Genomic DNA, 22,250 nt, shown 5'->3' on the forward strand with positions numbered 1-22,250 from the left:
AAAAAACCTTCCTTTTTCTCTGTACCAAAAACCAAACACCTTCCATGAACAAAGTTTCTTCCCAAGAACATCCCATATGTGGAACAAAATTTCACAATTCTGTTTTCTAATTAACTACAATATGGTCATTTTCAAGTTTAGTGTAAACAAATACTTGTTCAGACATTAATTCATTTCACCAATTATTTTTCAATCATCTTGTGTTGGTGTTTATATGTTCCAACTGACAAAATCTTTAACACTTATCCTTGATAAGCGATCAATTAGTAAAAAAAATAAAGAGAGATGTTGATTTAACAAGGAGATTCTTAAGATCTGTTTCCCCTGTTAATCAGAGTTGACCATGATTAGTATCCAAGTTTTGGGGCCACAGGATTGTCAGATATGATTTTTTTAACATAATTGAGAACTCTTTTCGAACTCTGTCTAGAAGCAAGGGACTAGTGGCAGATGCACCAGATGTAGTAATAATACTCCTTGTATGGGCGAATCAACTTTATTCATTGAATTCTGTTACTGTCCAAATACATCTTCATACTTGGACCTCAATTTCAATATCCATTTTGTATTTCTATATAATTTTTAGAACATCACTTTCTTTCAAACTTAGAAGCTTTAAATTTTTGTGCTGACAATAAAAATTATAACTAATTTATAGAAAATTTCTTTTGCTAACCGTTTTACTGTGAAGAAAATACCAAATTTTTGAAAGGCCACAGAATAAGGAAATAATTAACTTTATCTTGTATTTTTCTTTCCTTTTGTACAAACAATAAATATTGTAAATCATAATTTGCAAAATTGTTTATTTACATATACATACACATATATACAGAGAGAGAGAGAGAGAGGAAGGTGTTATTTGTTTTTGAAGTTTTGAATGAATTCAATAATTTACGAAAGTTCATTTTTATCTAAATGCGAGTTGGAATAATTTTCCCTTTAACCAATTTGGTACCCCCATATGGGGAGCGGCATACATATTGTTTTTAAAATATAATTATCCACTGACATGTGTTTTGTCGTCTACGACTCATCAGAGTGGATGAATTTATATTATAAATTATATATATATAATATATATATATATATATATATATTAAATTGTAATTCAATGAATTTAAAAAAAACTCTCATTGAAATGAAATGAAGTGGTTGAGTTTCATATCAAAGAATTTTTATTATTCTAAGCAAGACAAAGAATGCTTTAGAAAATTAATCTCCTTAACCTATAGGGTTTCGATGTCTACCATCTCATCAGAGGAGAGAAAATATTAGCAAATAGTTATAAAGGTATGCACCCTATTTGCTAAAGTCAGTGAGACATGGAAAGTCAAAGTGAAAATAATGCATTTATCAGAAGTCCTCTAGCAGGAGGATTTGTAGCTGGATCTAAAAAACATTCATATCCTTTTTTCCAATCTGTAATTTAAAGATAGTAAAAAATTAATGCAATTATGTATTTTATCTCATTATTTAATTTTAGATAAATTTATATCATCAAAACTTTATTTTCATACAAAACTACAAGGGGCGTGCAATAAGTAATGCCCCTCACCCACTTCCAGTTGTCTGATCTAGCTGAAATTTTGCATGTGCAATGATTTCTATCCCTACGGGTTATATGGCAAATTACAGCTCTGAACTAATTGTGGTTTCTGTTTTACAGGTGTTTGAACTGAGTCAGGTGTGAAATGGAGCCTATTGAATATCGAGCAGTGATCCGGTTTTTGTATTTGAAAGGACGCACACCACAGGAGACTTTTGATGAAATGAAAGAAACTTATGGTGATAATGCCCAATCATATGACCTTGTAAAATGCTGGCATCGTGAATTCAAACATGGCCGGAAGTCTGGAAACAGCTCCCAGACCTGGTCACCCTCCTTCTGCCATTGATGAGGCATCTGTGCATCAAGTTGAGGCTGCCATTTTGGAAGATCGACGCATTACTATTCACCAAATAGCCCAAGATGTCAAGATTAGTATAGGGTCTGTGGAAACTATCATTCATGACCATTTTCATATGCATAAGGTGTCTGCCAGATGGATTCTCAGGTTGCTCACACCATTCCAGAAGCGAGAACGCGTCGAGTGCTCGAGGATGAATTTGGAGATGTGCAAGAAGATGAGTCAAAGTTTTTAAAAGACTAATTACACAGGATGAAACCTGGGTCCATCACTATGATCCAGAGATCAAAGCCTAGTCAATGCAGTGGAAGCACTTGGACTCACCACCTCTAAAGAAGGCAAGGGTGCAGCCCTCCGCTAGCAAGGTCATGCTCACAGTCTTCTGGGAACAGGATTGAGTAGTGATGACAGATTTCCTGGCAAAGGGTACCACAATTACAGGAGCCTATTATGCTTCACTTTTGAGGGAAGCTATCAAAATCAAGAGGCAGGGCAAGATCAGCAAAGGTACCCTCCTACTGCAGGACAACGCTCCGGTCCACAACTCACATGTCACCAGATCAGAAGCATGGGTGTGTGGTTATGAAATCCTCCTCTATCCTCCCTACTCTCCTGACCTTGCACCCTCTGAATTTCACCTCTTCCCAGCCATGAAGTTGTTTTTGAAAGGAAAGCGTTTCCCAGATGATGCAGCCTTGATTTCTGAAGTCATGTCGTGGTTGGAGGACCAACCTGGGGTGTTCTACAAAAAGGGTCGCCAGAGCTGCATCAAATGATGGAACAAATGCATAACTCTGGGTGGTTCCTATGTCGAGAAAGACTAATAACTGTGCCAAATTTTGTTGCTCTACTGCTATGGGAAGTGGGTCAGGGGCATTACTTATTGTACGCCCCTCGTACACAGACATCTAGGTTTATTTCTTATACCTTCCACGGGTGGCTTATATAATTTAGTGTCAATTATACCCAGAATATCATCGTACCATTGAATAAAATAGTTTTTCCTATATATCGTATCCAGTTGTAATAATATTTTAGATGCTATTCTTTGAAAACCTTTTTTTTTTGATTAAGCAGTTTTCTAATTGAACGACTCAGAAATTTGATTAATCATAATATCTTTGGTTTTACTAAAAAAAAATCCTTGCATGAAATAACTGAGTCTCTATTGTTTCTATTAACATAAGTTATGTCTCTAATACCGTAGTAAGGCAAAGCTGAATATAATCAACCTACATTTTTAGAATCTTGTAGGTTATTTTTTTTTAACTTTAATATTTAAACCATATTTTTTTAATTTATATCGTCTTCCTTATCTTGACGCATCTTTAGTATATCATTATCTATATTTCCTAAACTATTATATCCATTACTTTTAAATTTTTCAATTATTTGTACAGAAAAAGATGACGAACTACAGGTTTCTTTAAAGTGTTTATGGATATAGCCCTTAGTACTAGTTGTATGCAAATTTATATGTCTATCTAGAGGTATAACGGTTTCCCCTATGTATTGTAGATTACAATTTTTACAGGACAACAGCAGACTAAATTTTGTGACCTACATGACAAAACTTCTTTAGAAGGATTTATAACTGAATAAATTTTTGGAGTCACATTTGATTTATATTCTTTATATTCTTTGACTTATATTTTTTTGGATGTTATAAGAATATCACAAGTTTTACATAATAGCTCCACAGGGAGCAACATTAAAATTACTTTCAGCCAAACAAGTCCAATTTGCCACTTTGAAAGAAGGAGTTCCTACTTCTATATTACTTATGACAACGGTTTGACCCTGTCGAGATATATCCAACCTTCTTGGGTGGTTAGCCCTAGGGGAACTCACTAGTTCTGAGGACTGCCCAGACCTAGCTTGCGGTCTAGATTTAGTGACCATATTTTAAGTTTATCATTTTATATATCTTTTTTAGTGTTTTATCAGTGAAATAAAACTTGACTATCTTTGGTACCAGAAGAGTATTTCAATAAGAGGGAGGAAACCAAGCCATACATATTCAAATGCCCAGTATATAGCTTGGAAGTTTGTTTTTTTTTAACTTTTAAAACTATATAAAAAAAAAAAAAACTTATTTAATTTTTATATTTTTTAGCATACTATTATACCATATATATATATATATATATATATATGTATTAGCAGAGCTAAACTTCTATCTTCCTCTCTTTCTCCCTTCCTCTGCCACATTTTTTTCTTCTTCACACTGCTCATTACTCTCTCTGGATATATAAACAACTCGACTTCACCTGAGGGAACTAACTGTGCAAAAAATCAAAATACCTTTTCTTTTTTATATGATCACATTAAAAGATGTGTGCATTCTTGATAACATTAAATGATATAATTGACCAAATAATTTTTTTTTTTTAATTTTGTATATTATACATCCAGGGCGCTGTTGATTTTGTGGGTATTTGTTGTGTATTTTTCAAGTTTTATCTGGATACACATAGACATTTGCTTTATATGATAGACTAGCCTGGATGCCTGGCATTGCCCAGATGTTTGGAGGTGTGTGTTGAGCAAAAAAGTGGTAGTAGGCAGGCAGGCTCGAACCCATGCCGCAAAAGCGGAAAAGAAAGTGAAAGAAAATCTGACGTCTTAGCCAATGTCTCCATGACGCGACTGGAAGCGTTAAAATTAACTGAAGTCAATTCAATGATGACGATGACTTGCTAAAATGTCGTTGAAAAAAATCGCCCCCTCCTTGTACAAAACGACCAAGTTTAAGGTGAAGGAATAATACCGATCTTGTCAGGATCTGTCACCTCTGTCAAAAGTTTTTATGAGACAAACATACTTAGATACATACATACATTTAAACAGACAGGTGAGATTTATATTATAGATGACTAAGAAACCCACAGAGTCTTGAATGATAAAACAATGTCTTCTTGTGTAGATAAACACATTAATGACCTTATTGGCTAAAATATCATTCTTAGAAAAAATAGAATAGAAAAAAAGCAGCACAATTTCTTACTTGGTCATTAGATTGGTTTCCAGTTCGTACGCATTGTCAGGATTTACCAAATAATTATTAACAAATCTCGGCATTCCACTTCCAACTTTGATGGTGGATTCATAGAGAGCCGTAGAATTGTTGTCTTTGAAGCTGTTTTTCATGTACAGATGAGACAGTTCACGTTCCTCACCAGCATAAGCAGCTAAAATGTAATGTCCAGTATTTTTGCCCAAATAATTCATCGAAAATTTCACTTGCATGTCCTTTATCAGGATTGTGTTCTTGTAATCTCCGGCAGTGTTATTGAAGATATAATTTCCATAAAAGAGCACATTTTGATAGATATGTCCAGAAATGGTCAACGTCTCACCATGACTTCCGTACGTAAATACGTTGTTGGTAATGTTTGCTTCAATTGAAGTCGAGACTGAATTTGTTTTGAGCTGAATCCAAGTTCCTCCTCGATTGCGAGAGAAGAAATTATTCGAGATGACCATTTTATGAGATCTTTGAAGATAGATATTGTTGACAGGTGTAGACGTCATATTCAACATACTCACACCATTGTTTAGAACAGAACAAGATTGTATATAGACGGCAGGGTTTACCTCTCCAACATTTTTATACTCAATCGCTCCATCTTCATTCCTTTCAATGGCTGCATTCTTTATTGTATGCTTGTTTTTACTTTCTGGAAGGAAAAAGAAAACGTCTTTTAGTGCAAGAAATTACTTAAATTATCTTTTTATTTGAATTCAGATTTACAGAAAAAAAAAATCAAACTTAAATATGTCAGAACATTGTTGGGCTTGGTTGATTCATTTTATGGCATTCACAAATTCGGACATTTTGGGTAAAAGTTTTTATGCTTCAAGTTCTTCATATCTTCAAATATTTATTCATTGTGCTTGTCTTGTTTGATGGCATATCAACCCTTTTGGGGTTATTTAATGTCAGATCTAGTAATTTTGGAAAAAGTTTTTATGCTTCAAGATATGCATATCGTTTGGATTCATCAGACTACTGTTCTCATCTTGAGTGTGATTTTCACATTTTGGGCGATGTAACCTCCAACCTTCCTCAGATGTGTCTTGTTGAACTCAGGAATGTTTCTGTCAAACTCGTAAATTTAGATGGAATTTTGAGTGGAACCCTTTATTTACTTCAGGAGGGGTAGCATGCTCTTGTTCCATCAGCTATGACTGGATAGAGGTCCTAAGTAATTCGCAATTGTATTCTTACGGTCTGCCCGTGTGAAGTAAATGAAAGAGTTTCACTTGAAGTTCTGTCCAAATTCCAGAATTCGACAGAAACATTCCTGAGTTTGACAAGATACACCTAAAGAAGGTCAGAGATTACATCGACTGAAACGTTGTGAAAATCCAACTTAAGATGAGAACAGTAGTCCAATGAATCCAAATAATATCAATAACCAATCCTCATCTAAAAAATTCAGAAAAGTCGCTTCAAGATATGTTTAAATATTTATTCATGGTTTGCTTTTTTAGAGGAAAATTATTGTTTTTGTTTTGTCTTTGTGTTTTTTGCAAAACATGACAAAGTTTTACAAAGGAAAATGGAAAAAAAAAAAAAAATAGTATCAATGTTTGGTGCATTTTAGATCAGGTATCTTCAGACAGTCTGATCTGGTAGCACCAGGGCAGAAAATTATGAAAAAGACAAAATAGAAACATTGATATAAAGTAAATGAGAGCGACATATAACATTCAAAATGTGAATAGTAGTTCAAATAACATGAATAATACAAAGAAAAACTATTCTGGAGGTCCCCTTTTAAGGGCTCCATTTTGAGAAAATATTTTGTGTATCGGATTTAATTTTAGGGAGACATTTTTAGTGAAAATTGTTTTTAAGTTTATATTAAAATGTGTGAAAGTGGGAGAAATGTTAGATGAGAAACACACACAAAAAAAAATAATTCAAAGGCATAAATTAACAAAAGAGATATTTTTTATATGTTTAAAATGGAAGTTTACATAAATAGGAAAACATAGAATGTTTAACAGTTTTAGAATCCTTGTAGAACAAGGGGGAGGGGTTTATTAGCTGAGATATCGAAGAAGTAAGCGTCGATACTTTTGAGGCCATAAATTATCCATTAAGATATTAATAAGAGTCAGTTGTTTTCATTGTAGAAAGAAAGTTCAATGAGAAAAGTTAGGAGTAAATGAACAAATTTTTATATTTATTTTCAACTAGCATGGTGCCCGGCATTGCCCGGGTGTTTGGAGGTGTGTGTTCAACAAAAAAAGAAAAGTGGTACTAGTCAGGCCGGTTCAAACCCATACCACGAAAGAGGAAAAGAATGTGAAAAAAAAAAAAAAAAAAAAAAGTGACGTTGCGTCCATCACCAAACTGGAAATGGCGAAGGTTTAAATTAAGGCTAGTCAATCAAAAAGAGAGGATGACTTTCGAAAATAGCGGCGAAAAAAGTGAACCCCCCCCTTGTAGAAAAGTGCCCCATTGAGGATGAAGGAATTAATGTTTCTAGCCAATTTTTCAATATTTGTCATCCGAAGGGTTGAGCTTCAAAACGATATCAATCTCATGAAAATCCGTCGCCTCTGTCAAAAGTTTTAGGCAGATATACAAACATATATACATACATTCATACATTTAAACAGACAAGTGAGATTTATATTATAGATGAGCAGACGATAATGAAAAAAGTTAATGAGTTGTGTGTATATGTTTATTAGTGTCTGCATGGGTATGCTTATTAATGTGTGTATGAATGAGTTGAGATAGCAGCTCCAAGGCTTACAGAGGGGTGATGCAAGAGGGGAAGGAGAAGAGAAGGTTGCTGAGGCAAGCTCTGTTATGGATTTTGGCTCAACTGTTTATTAAAGAAAAATCTATTTTTTTATACATTTAAAGGGAATCAAATTGGCAAATTTTATAAATCTAGAGATGCCTCTGATTAGCTTAGAATGATTTTATTTGCTCTTAATTCAGCTGAGTGCATGCACAGGATGACATGTGCAGAAACCATTAGAAGTATTTTCATTTGGAACATCAGAGTAAAATTTGCAAGCTACACCCTAATCAGTTATTCCAAAAGAAACACGGTTCTCGTGTAGTTGTTGTCTCCCTGATACTACTTTCGCTTTTTCTCTCTCGCATGCCCCTATTCTGAATTCGTAGCAGTGGGCCGACATCAATGGGCTTTCTTTTTGTACCAAAACGATCATTAACAATGTTTTAAATTTAACTTAGTTCAAACTGATATAAATTATTGCACAATAAAAATAATGAAATTAAAACAAAAATCATTATTTAATCAAATAAAAATAATTAAATTGAAACAAAAATCATTTTTTAATCAAATAAAAATAATGAAATTAAAACAAAAATCATTTTTTAATCAAATAAAAATAATGAAATTAAAACAAAAATCATTATTTAATCAAATAAAAATAATGAAATTAAAACAAAAATCATTTTTTAATCAAATAAAAATAATGAAATTAAAACAAAAATCATTATTTAATCAAATAAAAATAATGAAATTAAAACAAAAATCATTTTTTAATCAAATAAAAATTCCACTTAAAAAGTTTTCTTTTTTTTTTTTCATAGTATTTTTAAGTTCAGTTTTTATATTTTTGTTCATTAATTTGTTAGGTAATTTGCTAGTAACATTTTAAATTTAGTAATCAAGTAAAAGCTAGCATTTTTACTTGATTAACTAATTCAAAATAAGAAAAATTATTTTTGTTTTAAGTTAATTATTTTTAATATCAGTTTGGAATTGGTTAAACTTAAAGAAAACAAACAAAAACATTCTTAATGATCATTTTGGTAAAAAAAAAAAAAAAAAAAAAAAAAAAACACCCACTGATGTCGACCCACTGCTACAAATTCAGAATAAGACCACGTGAGAGAGAAAAGGTGAAAGCAGAATCAGGGAGACAACAACTACATGAGAACCAGAAACACATTCTCGAGAAATTTTAGTAAACTTTTAAGACTGTTGCTGACGGTTTATATTTTAAAAGAAGGTCAACCAGAACTGCTAGAAAAAAAAAAAAAATCTTAGTCATTTTACAATAAATTATTTAAAAATATTTTTCATTTTGAAATTTTTTTTTTGAAATTCTTGATATCCTAATTCTTTTTCTAAAAATACAATCACTCACATGCTTACATTTAGTTTTTAAGAAGACTTATTAATTGGAAGAGAACAGTCACAGAGACACCCAGAGAGACGAGTTACGTGTGTGTACATGAGAGAAAAACAATAGAGATATATTGTCTTGTTACACATTGGGTGAACCTTTCTCCGCATCAGAGATGGTGCCTTTTACACACCTGCTTTGTTTGAAGTTTCACCATGTTGGGAGCAAATTAGGCCTGCCCAGACTACAACTTTTTCAAGCATTTCGACAACTTTCTGCATGAGAAATTCTTCAAAAACCTAAACGATATCAAAAACGCCTTCAGCGACTTCATTACCACCAGAATGCAAGATTTTTTACATTACTGGCATAAAATACGCTTGTTTTGCATTGTAAAAAGTGTGTTGATTCTAATGATGTTTATTGCAATCATTAACTCTTTGTTTGAGTCGAGATATGTTCATCTGAATTTAAAAGTTAGAAGCCACAAGAACTTTCTTGTCAACCTGATAGTTATTTTGTTTGGTTATCTTCTATAATAAAAAGGGAAAATGTGTGTTTGTGTGTGTGCATTTTTTTTTTTGTATGTCCGCCAAAGGCTTTTTTATTTGGGGTGAGGTGGGGGTTGCTCGGGGGGGGGGGGGTCACTGTTTCTTAGAACTTTTTATATACTGTCTATAGATTATAATATGTCCGATTTATGAAACGACGTCGTCTGTATCTTTTATCTCAGCAACTTTTATGTCACAAAATTTGTGCTGTGATTTCATTTTCTCTACAACTACTACTACCTGCTTTTTAAACATTTATTTTTAGTTGTGCTCAATTCCCTGCCCTCATAGTGTCGTGGAAGTATATCATCAGACTCTTCACCACAAGGCTTCGGGTTCGAGCCTACCTCCCTCCCAAAAGTGTTTTTTTCTTTCTTTTCACCCGGGCAATGCCAGACACCCCCGCTAGTCTAATATATAAAAGGGAAAATGTGTGTTAGTTTGTATGTGCATGTATCTGTGTAAGTGTGTGTGTGTGTGTGTTTGTATGTCCGCCAACAACTTTTCACAGACACATCGGACCATGACAAAATCGGTATCGTTAGAAAGATCAATCTTAGACGAAAAATATGTAAAAACTGAGCAAAAAGATTAATTCTGTCTGGGTGAACTGGGCCATTTCTTGCAAGAAGGGGTCACTTTAGCAATCTCAATGTACATTTAAAAAACATTATTTCAACCTGTCGTGACGTCATAAGTCATCGTGACCATGACAACTAGCACGTTAGCTTTTATCACCTCCCCCTTTGTGATTTCCTCTTTTGTGTTACAGGTTCGAACCTGCCTACTGGGGCTAATTTTTTTTTTTTTTTTTTTTTGCGGTTGCGTTGGTACTTGCTTCTATTTTGATTGAAATAAAATTCCATTTTTTTTTTTCCACGGGTTGCTCAATATCCTTAGTATACCACCTCTCTCCACCCGGGCAACGTTGGATACTCCTGTTAGTCTTATATAAATAGGGATTTTGTCTGTCCGTCAGTCATAAACCTTTGAAAGTGTAATAAATACGCTACAGAATGAATATATATTATATTTAATTTAACTTAATTAGTCCAATAGTATTTTTTTATAGTCATATTGATTTGTTTAGGGTTTTTAACAAATTTTTCTTTTATTTTTCTTATTCAGGGTTCACCAGTTACCAAGATCCAGAAGTCTCTCTAGGGTAAGGGTTAATGAATGTCACGTTGACAGTGAGACAACAAAGTGACGATCAGTAATGGCAGAAATTGGGTAAGGTTCACTGATATAAGAAAACAGCTCAACAAAAACTTATTTACATTAGACTTGAAAATAACCATGTTATAGTCAGCTGGGAAGCATCGGATATTTCCACGAAAGAAACTCTGCTCATTAAATTTTAATTTATTTTTAGGCTCAGATAGAGAGCGAGGGAAATTGTTGACAGTTGTTATAGCTACACGAGTGTTTGTTACAAAAGTGTTACCAGAGAGAGGGGGGGAGGGCCATACGTTGCAGCTCAGTCGAGCATGTACCATAAAAGTAACGATAGAGCACAGATAGACTTCTAATGTTTCTTCTGTGAGAGCGAGGAAGTAGGGAAGCAAAGAGATCCTTGCCCACTAGATTTCGAAGATGGCTTTGTAACCTGTCAAGGCAGGAAAAGATATTCTTAAGAGCTCTACCCCAGATATGGCAATAATGCTCCATCTTGTATAGGTAGACGATTGCGTTAAAAGCAAAATACTTTCTTACATGTGTGTGTGTGGGGAGGGGGGGTCTCAGTACTTCTAACCCGTATTGAGACAGATATTTCAACTAGAATTTCTAAAGCTAATTTTGCAATAGATATATAAATACTTACCCGATTTGGAACCATATATTTCATTGACAACTTCCGCAATGAATCCATACTCCCGATCTGCTACAGAAGCATGGATGTGGACAGTTAGAGCATTTGATTTCGTGCTCGAATAAAGTTTCAAAATTTCCTTCCTGGATGAGTTGGAAAACAGTTCAGCGATTTGGGTCTTGCCGTCAAATATCTCGATAACATTCCTAGTGAAATCCTCATTATACAGGTTCATTTGCAGAAAGCGTAACTGAATAGTTTTACCAATATTACCACTTTGAATCGACTTAACACAGTTGACTGTTTGGGTGGTATACTTGAAGTACAAGAGCATGCGAGTATTCAATCGAATGTCTCTCTCCATATGACACATATCCACCAGTCCGAACAGATAGTAAGGAATGGTACTTTCAATCAAGGGAATAAATGTTGAATCTTGTCCTTTCCGAGAATCTCCATTAAGAACCAAGATGTTTACCGCATAGCCAAGGTTTCGGGATATATTTTGGTTCTCAATAGTCAAATCATGCCTGGGAGCTACAAAGTCATAACCATTCATAGCACAACCAGTGATGTTCATATATCTGATTATAGGAGTTCGGTAAACAGCTTGTATGGCACCAACTTTTTTACCATGTAAGATTCCTGCTCCGTGAATATCTGTGAACTCCAAATATGATGTTTCTCGAATTTCATCCCACATGGGTTCTTCAAAAGTTTGCAACGAGAAGCGAATATTACCCCAATAGTTGTAACTCAATTCTAAATTTCGTTTACCACACTGAATGAACGTATAAGCTTCCTCATGGATACAGGACATGATTCGATAATTAATCCTCTTAGTGCATTGGTTAATAGAGTCTTCAGCACCAGTGCATTGATAGGTATATGCCCAAAATTCTTTTGTGAAATAAGTTGTGAATCCATAAATAAAGTAATCATAGAGATGAGAGAAGCGTACGCGGACATTAATCGTTTCAAATCCAAGTTGTCTGCAAATTACCTCTGCCATTTTCTCATTAAATCTATTATCACACATTAGATTCCATTTATTTGACGTAGAGTTGAAAAATTCCAAAAAGCCTTCATTTTTGTTTGCACTGCCCCGAAAACGTACCTTCTCCATCTCTGCCGCTCGTTTGGTCTTTGACAGTCCTTGGGAAACCGGTGAAGGAGTAGGAAGCATCTTTATTCTCTTGTTCACAAGTCCTCTAGCCTGCAATGTGCCCAGAACCAAGATTCCAACATTAGGCCTGAAATGTAACACTGTACCAGGTTCTATTTTTAGGGTTGCCTGAGGCATGATAGTAATATCGCCGACAACTTCATAGGGAAAATAAGAATCCAAGACCTTATTACCCTCAATCCGTCCAGCAAGTTCTCTCTCATTTCGTATCCGGTTTTGTTTTGGCTCATTAGACAACTTGCTTTCAAACTTGCTCTCGACTAAGAATGGAAGATACTCAGCCCGGGCGTAACTGTTCCAGAAATCAAAATCAAAGATTCTTCTCTGAATAAAGATCTGATCAGCACTTCCCCACCAATTTTCTTTGGCATTTACAACATTGGTTAGTGAGAGTGCCATCAATCCTGCGACAAGCTCATACTGCAAATTAGGGTTGTTAAAAAGATTCCTATTGACAACAATATTTTGCAGTCCTTTCAATGCAAGAGCATATGTAGATGGGTAACCATCGCCACTACTTACAGAATCAGGAAAACCATTATTTTTTATATTATTTAACTTAAACACTCCTTTAACCGGATCAAAATATTCAAAATGGCTACTAATATCCAAATCAATGACATGCTTGCATCTGTTGTCAAAAAAATTGTTTTGCAAAATCGATATATTTTTTTCCATTCCTGTTACATCAAACAGTCCGAGACGGCAGTCATTGTTTGACCACACATTCTTAGAAATGGTGACTTCTGCATAGTAACCTTGGATCTTGCAGGAGAAATCACTGTTTGACTTGAAGAGAGTTTCTAGTATGGTAACTCTGTGATACGCTCGTTCAGTAGCATCGTTAACTCTCGGTAATTCAATTTCAAGACCGCCTTCTTTATTGCCTATCAGCTTACTCAAAGAAATATTCCAGTGCCAGACATTATTAGCAAATTCCACATGGTTGTGTTCAGCAAAGATCCCTCTACTATTATAGAGAAACTCACAATTCTTGATGGAATAGGAAATGGTACCGACTCTTTGGGGTCTGGTCAATTCTTCATAGCTTGGAATAAAGTTCTCATGGTATTTGGTAATGCTTGGAATATGCATAGCTGCCTGAACGTTCCTCAGTACTTTAACATGAAAGAACGTTATTTCCTCTTCTTTGAATCGGAAGTAGAGTTCTTGTTTATCATTCGAGGGATTATTGTAGTGCTTCATGACAACGCCAACCTCATTTTCAGAGAGAGTGCAGTTCCGCAGGTAGATCTTCGGGCGCCCTGGGACAGTACCACCTGGTGAAAAAAATTTTTTTTTTTTTTAAGTAAACAGAAAATAACAGATATATTTATAATTAACATCAATTGCATTATTTATACTTCCTTCAGACTATTTCACCTAATGTGCCTTTCAACCTGTTGTAAGAGTTTCAATTTTTATATCACATTCAATGATAACACTGCTTTGCTTAAGGAGACAAACAAGGAAAAAGATTTTGGCCTTCTTCAAGCAATTAATTACAGTTAATATTGACAAAACTATTGCACATACATACATATATATACATACTTCCTTTATCATTGGATTCTTTACCTTTCATCAGACTATCCATTCACGTGAGCTCACCTTTTTCTTTACCATATTCCCTCTGCTTCACTTTTTGTTATCAAGTAAGATCTTTGACTTACTTGTACCTTCATCAAATACTTTTGTATGCAAAATCCGATCCTGCATTTTGCTAATTCCTACCCTCTGATGAGAAGGAAAGTATTTCTTTGAAACTCTGCGGATTAAGAACTATCCACTTATTAAGTGTTTCCTTTTCAGATTAAATATGTTTCTAACTCTTTTTCGAAGTGTGTTTTAACATGTTTTATTAACTATTTGCTCTTATTATAAGCTCTATCTCCCATTTGGTTTTATTGAGCTTTTACATCTGGTTGAGATTACTTTAATTGTAATTCTTATTTTGTATATATATATATATATATATATATAATTATCCATAAGCTAAGATTATGCCACAGTTAGAATATCTTAAATTTACTCCTCCCCTCTTACTTGTTAGCATTGAGAACAAGTAACACATTCAACAATCATTGAACCTGACTGTCTGCTTCACTTCCTTTCGTAGATGTCAATCGCAGCACACATGCAAGCATCTTTGTGGCTGACCTAAATTTAAATATTAAGTCTGGACGCCGCATATATTTCTTAACCAATGATGGAAGTTGACCTGTTGGTTTTTCTATCTCTATTTTCCTCTCTTCTATTCAACTGAAGATCAACCTTGCTATCTTTGAATGAACAATTTTTATCAATTTGAGTTGATTTTATCAATTTTTTCTGACCAGATTATATTACCACTGGATTTTAAATTCTGAATGTTGGATTCCTTTTAAAAAATTCCTTTTTGCTTTTCAGATTACCATTGAAAGAGTCTTCAAATAAACAGGAATGTTATTCTGGTTTGTTTTTGTTCTTTTCCATATTTCCCACACTTTTTTCACGTTTCTTCACACATTTCTTAACTGATATGAACATTTTGACATTTATGCCTATCATAAATTGTAGTTTCATCTAATGCCTCAACCAGCAAATTCTAACCTAGCTACCACTATAATTTGGCTTGTGGTAGTTGCTTGTCTAGCCGCACTGATGAGCTGTGAAATAGCGAAACATTACTGTATGTGGATGACTATATTGCTCCCTATCTTAGGTTGAGCATTTGGGAAGTGATATACAAATTACCATTAGTGTAAGAAGCGATACTCTTTGTATAAACAAATTGAGCTTAGGTACTTGGACAATTTTAAAACATTGTTAATTCACTACCCGCATAGCAGCAGCAGCAGCAGCAGTATAGTGCAATGGTTAAAAGCTCCGACTGTCGTTTGGGTGATCGGATTTCGATCCTGGCTTGAGGTAGTTGCTTGTCTAGCCACAATGATGAGCTGTGAAACAGCTTTCATATCGTTATTATCAGAGTCTGTATTAATAGATACTTTCATGATATTGATGGTGAAATATAGATAATAAAAGAAAGAAAATGTACAATAAATCTCAATTCTTTGTTCTTTAGTCCTCACATTCCATGATCAATATTTCTGATAAAGGAGAAAGAGTTGCTGCTTTTTTTGGTGGGGGTGGGAATCTATCCATCTAACATTGGCTAATTTTTGACCTTGAATTATTTTTTTAGCTCCTGTCATCAGGTGGTTTTCCATAAAATTATTGTTTGTATAAATTGTTAGACATTTTGAATTTTTGATGATAACCATTTTTAAAATATTTATTTAAATATTCATTTTTTTTTGTGATAGGTGTGCCATGAAAATTTGAAGGGCTCAATTGTGTGCCGCCATGTCAAAAAGGTTGAAAACCACTGACTTAAAGGAAGGATCACATGAAGGTTGCCAACATCAACAAGTGAAAGTAGTGCCAGTCATATATAATTAATTGAAGACAAGTCACTATTTTACCCATAGCCAAGTAAAGAATAAATATGGGTTTCTACCTTTCTCCATTGTATTAGGGGATCATTTAAATAAAGCATGGTACAATATTTTTGACCAACTTTATTCTGTTGTTGATATTAGTTTAATCAGATTCATTCTAGAAGCAGTTACTTCGAGGAAGGATCAAATGAAGGTTGCCAACATCCATAAGTTAAAGTAGTGCTACAGAATCATTCAAATTTGGCATATTTAGGTAGTTACCATCGTCAGAAACAATAGATCCAATAGGATTTGAACTCAATATAGTCAATCACAGAGTCTGTGAGAGTAACTATTAGGCTATTTTTTGCACGCGATGGCCTCCAACAAACAGAAATCACAAGAACAAAAGAAAAATATGCTTACCTTTAATAACAGCAAAAGCAAACCGACCAGATAGAATCCCAGAGACAGCAAGTTTTATTGTGAAACCTCTCTGCGAGACGATTGGGAAATCAATAAGATCATCTTCAATTTTATATGTTTTTTTCGCCCCGTAGATGGTCAAGGACTCCACTTTGGTCAAAGGATTATAGTTTAAGATTTGCAGGGTAATTTGCGCATCAGGGGAGACAAGTTTGTACTCATAAGTTTTCTTCACATATTGTGTCCCAGGATTCATTTTAAACAAAGTCATCTCACCTTCTATCTTATACTCTTTCGATTCGCCAAGAAAGGTCACTTGGTTTGACCTCATGAAATTTGGAACGCTCATGGCTTCAACTTCAGTGAAGAAAGGGTCATACAAGAACCCATTCTGTTTGTTGGCATGGTACTTGCCATACGCAGTTTCTAAAAATGGATACTTTACCACCAGGCCATTACCGAGACTGTTGAGGACGTTACAGTATTGTAAGAGATTGTTACTGTAAGGGTGATTGAATCGTATATAGATACCATCCGACATCGACCGAGTCACCGTCACATTCGTTATATCATAGTAATTATAATCAATCCGTAAAGCTGGTGAGAAAAACATCTTGGAGTGATCCAGGAGGCCGGCTTTGTCAATCTTTACACTTCGGATTTGGGTTTCTTGGCTCAAGCCTCCTTTCGGAATAGCCGGGATTGTAATACCTGAAAATCAAAGCAAGTTGTTTAGCTCAGATTCAAAACTACTATATCATATTCAGATATACATAAAAATTTCATGCCTGCACATATATATTATCTACTAGCATGGTCGCCTGGCTTTGCCCAGTCGTAAAATATGCTTAAATATTACATTTTAAGTTACACGGATTTTGTATTTATCATTATAGAGTCAATTATTTCATATTCTATTTTACCCAATATATAGTCATTATTTTAAAAGTAAAAAAAAAATAATAATAATAATATGATATAAGTGCCATCAGCAAGAATTGAAATTCAATTTCTTTCTTCAAGTCAATATCAAATTTTTCTTACCCTTTCGGCAGGAGACGCAGCTAGAGAGCTAGATGTTTTGGTTTTGATTCTAACTGATGACACCCAAGTCATTTTTTTTTCAACTTTTGAAATCATAACTATATATTAAGCACAATATAATATTCAATAAAGAATTAGCTCAGTAATAATAAGTATGAAATCTGCATGAATTAAAATATATTTAAGCGTATTTTATGACCTAGCAAGATATGGGGTTTCATCCTTCGTAACTGGATTATAAACTCATAAACATAACAATCCTTACCTTTTCCCATTCGAAAATAATAAAGTCTCCCCAGACTAATTCTGTTCATTCTGATTGGCTGACCACTGACCATTCCTATATTTCAGATTAATGGTATTTGCATGCTAAACGAACGCTAATGTACCATTCAAATATGGCAATAATACCTTAGAGTAAATTGCTGCGTTCATTTTCTTACATTTTACAGCATAAGTTAGTATTTCCTCCCAGTTTCTCTCTCCCTCCCTATCTCTTTCTGCATATATTCTTCCTAACTCTCTCTCACTCACTTTATACGTTTCTTTTTATGCCAAAGAAAAAAATATTATTTCACAGCAATGCCAAAGAAAAAACAACAAACATTTATTTCTTCTCGCCTGCATTGTACATTTATTTCAGTAATTAATTATGTTTTTTTCAAACATAGTTACGTTTTTTTTAATGTACTTTATTTAAATATACTTTATTTAAACCTGCGCATCTATTACAATTGTCGGCGATTTAAAAATAAATGTTTCGGCAAGATCATCTACTGGATTTGTACTTATTATGGGTTTTTGGGGGTTTTTTTTACATGAAGGTCACCACTTATCAAGGCCCAGGAGTCACTCGAGGATAAGGTTATTTTGTGTACAGTAATTAATGGGATAGTGTTGATACATTAGTATTGGAGATTTGATAAAGTGTCATTACTTAGGGAGTGGTTCATCAGGAATTTGTTTATGTTGGACTTGAAGGCATCCATCTTGAAGCCAGGAGGGAAACAGGCAAGCTGTAGAGAGTTCGATAGGTGTGCAGTTCTAAGAAAGAAGCTTTGTTCATGGAATCTATGTTTTGATTTAGGCACAGATAAAGAGTGGGGGAAATTATTGACAGTGGTTTCAGCTAGATGGATGTTTGTTTTCTAAACTTATGTGAAATATTCCCATTTAAAAACTGTTAAACTATTTTTATAGTTAACTATATTTTATAATAAAAATATATAAAAATACGTAAACTTTTCATATCAATTGATTTTTTAATTGCATATCTTTTCAAATAACTATGTTTATTTAAGTTATTATGTTATATATTTTGTCAAACTGTTTATATCTTTTAGAAATATATTTATTTACAGAAACATGAAAAAAACACAATGACTGTGTCACATTTTTTAGTTTTAGCAGTTTCAAAAATGTGAATGTAACAGAAAATAATTGCACGGTTTTAAAATGTGAATATTTTACATGTGTAAAAAAACATTGAATTCAAACAACATAATAACTACAAATCAAGCAGATGATACTGCAGAAACATTTATTTTGAAATCGGTAACGATCATAATAGATTGTGCAGGTTTAAATAAAATATATTCAAATAAAGTATATTTAAATGAAGTACATTTTTAAAAAAAATCTAACTATATTTGAAAAATCAAAAAAAAAAACAAAACATAAATGTTTGAAAAAATTTTCTTTTCTGGACTGATTCTCGAGATTGTGGACGTTAATTTTTTTTTTTTTTTGGGGGGGAGGGTATACATAAGGTCCACCTCCACAATTTTCTTTAGAATGACAACTTTTGTAGGTTTTTGGCTATACTGATTAAGAAAATCTCATTCAAATTTTGTGGAGACAAGTACTTATCGAAATATAAAGACCTGTATTATGCACTGTAATTCACTGACTACCAGGTTTGTATGTACATATGATAAACAAATCTACTTCTTTCCTACCGACACTGCCACCCCCAATTGTTTTTTAACGCTGGTTAATGAGTCGTTCTAGTGTATATATATATACTAGTAACAAATGTAACTGCCAAAATAAAAATTAATGCCCTCTCAATAACGACTGCATACACAAGGACGTGGTATATGCTCGCACAGTCACACAATTACCTAAACATGCAAACAACCAATCTAATGAGGGAAATAATGTAGATACTCGAATTACTCAGAACACAAGTATATATAGGGAAACATATGATCTGGGTTCTAATAATAACAACAAAAAACAGATTAACGGATACAATGATATAATTCCCAGAGAAAACCAAAATAGGATTAAACAGCACCTGCGTTATACATCTTCAGGCTCTCTTCTCAACTCAGCTCCCCAATATAAGATTCCCAACACTGGGATAAATGAACCAATAAACAATAATAAAACAAGGAAAACATTCACTTACATAAGCACATCCTCTAACTTAATAAGAGTAAGAATTTCAAATCACTTGCACTCTTTCAGAAATGAAAGATCTCAAAACAATGATAATAATAGCACATCCTTAACTACATTAATCAATAGCCTAGAAGACAAGAAAATTCCCTATTCAATTAAATGGAGTATATTGAATAAATCTAGATCATATACCCCAGGGGACAAATTTTACAATGTTTGTATATTCGAAGCAGTTAACATTATCACCTTTAATAAACCCATAATAAATGCCAAGAATGAACTAGTGCCTAGATGTAAGCACAAGAAAAAATTTAAATACAGCCAACTTAAAATAAAATAACATACACTCTATATATATATATACATGTAAATGGGTAAAAACATAATACTAAATGCATATCGCTTGTGACTAATATCTAAGGTAAAACATCTCATCTAACCTATATAATAACACCTTCTTACTGTTAATTTACATTTTAAGTAGAGACTCACCATATACACATTAACATACTACAATTTTAAATTCTAACACATAATTAGCACTTCTGGGATCTTGTTAGAATACTGTTTCAAACTGATATGTAACTTCTCAATTAACGAGTTTTATAATTCGCCCCCATTTACTACCCACAAATAATGTTAAACATTCCACATTGCAAAGTAATTTCCTGATCCACACATATGGATATGGAGGCATAATACACAATGTGTCACCCTTGTTGGTACTAGTGTAACCCAACTCTAGAGCTTTAGTTACATATTTTCTGAATGTTAATTAGCAGTAAAGGAGCTAATTAGTTTTTATTATAATTAATTGTATTACGTGCATTGATTATTATAATTAATAGTATGACTTTCTTTATATTTAAATTTATAATCTTTAAAGCATGTCTGTATGTATGTATGTGTGGGTATGTGTATGTATATATATATATATATATATATATGTGTATGTGTGGGTGTATATATGTGTGTGTGTACGTATGTATGGGAAAATATATGCATATATATGTGTGTGTGTGTGTGTGTGTGTGTGTGTGTGTGTGTGTGTGTGTGTGTGTGTGTGTGTGTGTGTGTGTGTGTGTGTATAAAGTTCTTCCAGTTAAATATTATTAAATATTATAATTATTATTACCAAATTTTTGATACCTCCCAGTAAGGCAGTATTATTTTTGATTTAACAATAAAGGATCATCATTAATAATATAAAATTAAAATAACAAGTTTTATCAATACGCTTAGATTTAGTTGTACGATTCACTTACAGACATTATTCTAAATCTTCAGTTTAACTCCCCTATTTAAAGGATATTATCAATGAGTATAAAATTAACAAAAATAGCACCTTATGTATTAATGTATGTATTAACCGTTTGAGTGGACTGGATTTAATAGATTTAAACAGAGTAAAGAATTTAAGATGTGATTAGGTTAATTAGTTTAAAGGTTGATTTCAGCTTGAAAAATGCAGAATTTCATTTACTTCTTTTTCCTCTTCCTTTCTTTCATTTTCTCTGCTTCTTTTTTTTCCTCCCTTTCCCTATACCTAAGCCTAACCTGACCTGACCTACTGGCTACTCAACTTTTTTATAGCTTTTTATAGCTTGTTTGAACTTAGTCTATAAAGGTCACTTTCTGCTATACATATACATACACATATATGTTATCTCTCCTCCATCCATCCATCTCTTCATTTTAAATTTCTCTCCCCTCCACTACCCCTTTCTACTTATTCTATCTCACTAGCATTTAATTCCAGTAATACTAAGGTCTTTAATAAAAAGTTCCAACCAATCTTTTCAACGGCCCATAAAGAAGAATTACTCCAGAAATATGCCCAACTTTGATTTATACTCTGCGATGTGGATTACCCAATATACAGCCTGGATCTCATTACCTCACTGCTGTAAAGGACAGTCACCTTGGATTTTACTGTGCGCAATTTGGATCTAAACCTTTATATCCTTTTCTTCCATTTCCCCTGACTTCTATTTAATCAATTTTTGATTATGATTTTTCATGTCTAACTGACTTTAGCAAATAGGTTGAATACCATTATAACTATTTGCTAATATTTTCTCCTCTGAAGAGATGGTAGGCATCGAAACCCTATAGGATAAGGAGATAAAATTTCAAAGTATTCTTCGTCTTACTTGGAATAATAAAAAATTCCTGATTTGAAAAAGTTTTTTTTGAATTCATTGAATCACTATAATTTGAGATATATATATATATATATATATATATATATATATATATATATATATATATATATTTATTAAATGAAAGCTGAAGAATAAAAGTTATTACTTTATTATATTATCAGAACAATAAGGAAAAGTAAAGGGGAAAAATTAAGAAAAA

At 33.3% G+C, this 22,250-nt stretch overlaps 1 protein-coding gene across 1 annotated transcript in view; it reads right to left on the reverse strand.

Moving 5' to 3' along the window:
• LOC145287903 (protein bark beetle-like) overlaps positions 1-22,250 on the reverse strand; it is a 157,165-nt gene that overhangs the window by 36,839 nt on the left and 98,076 nt on the right. Inside the window, exons 9-11 of the mRNA XM_080135844.1 lie at positions 16,437-17,147; positions 11,415-13,868; positions 4,918-5,590 (exon numbers count right to left, since the gene is read on the reverse strand). Of these exons, the coding sequence (XP_079991970.1) occupies positions 4,918-5,590; positions 11,415-13,868; positions 16,437-17,147 (3,838 nt within the window). The remainder of the gene's footprint in view (positions 1-4,917; positions 5,591-11,414; positions 13,869-16,436; positions 17,148-22,250) is intronic.

The sequence above is a fragment of the Euprymna scolopes genome, chromosome 11, assembly GCF_053919585.1.
Source record: "Euprymna scolopes isolate OS-2025 chromosome 11, ASM5391958v1, whole genome shotgun sequence".
In the NCBI taxonomy this organism is placed as follows: Eukaryota; Metazoa; Mollusca; class Cephalopoda; order Sepiida; family Sepiolidae; genus Euprymna; species Euprymna scolopes.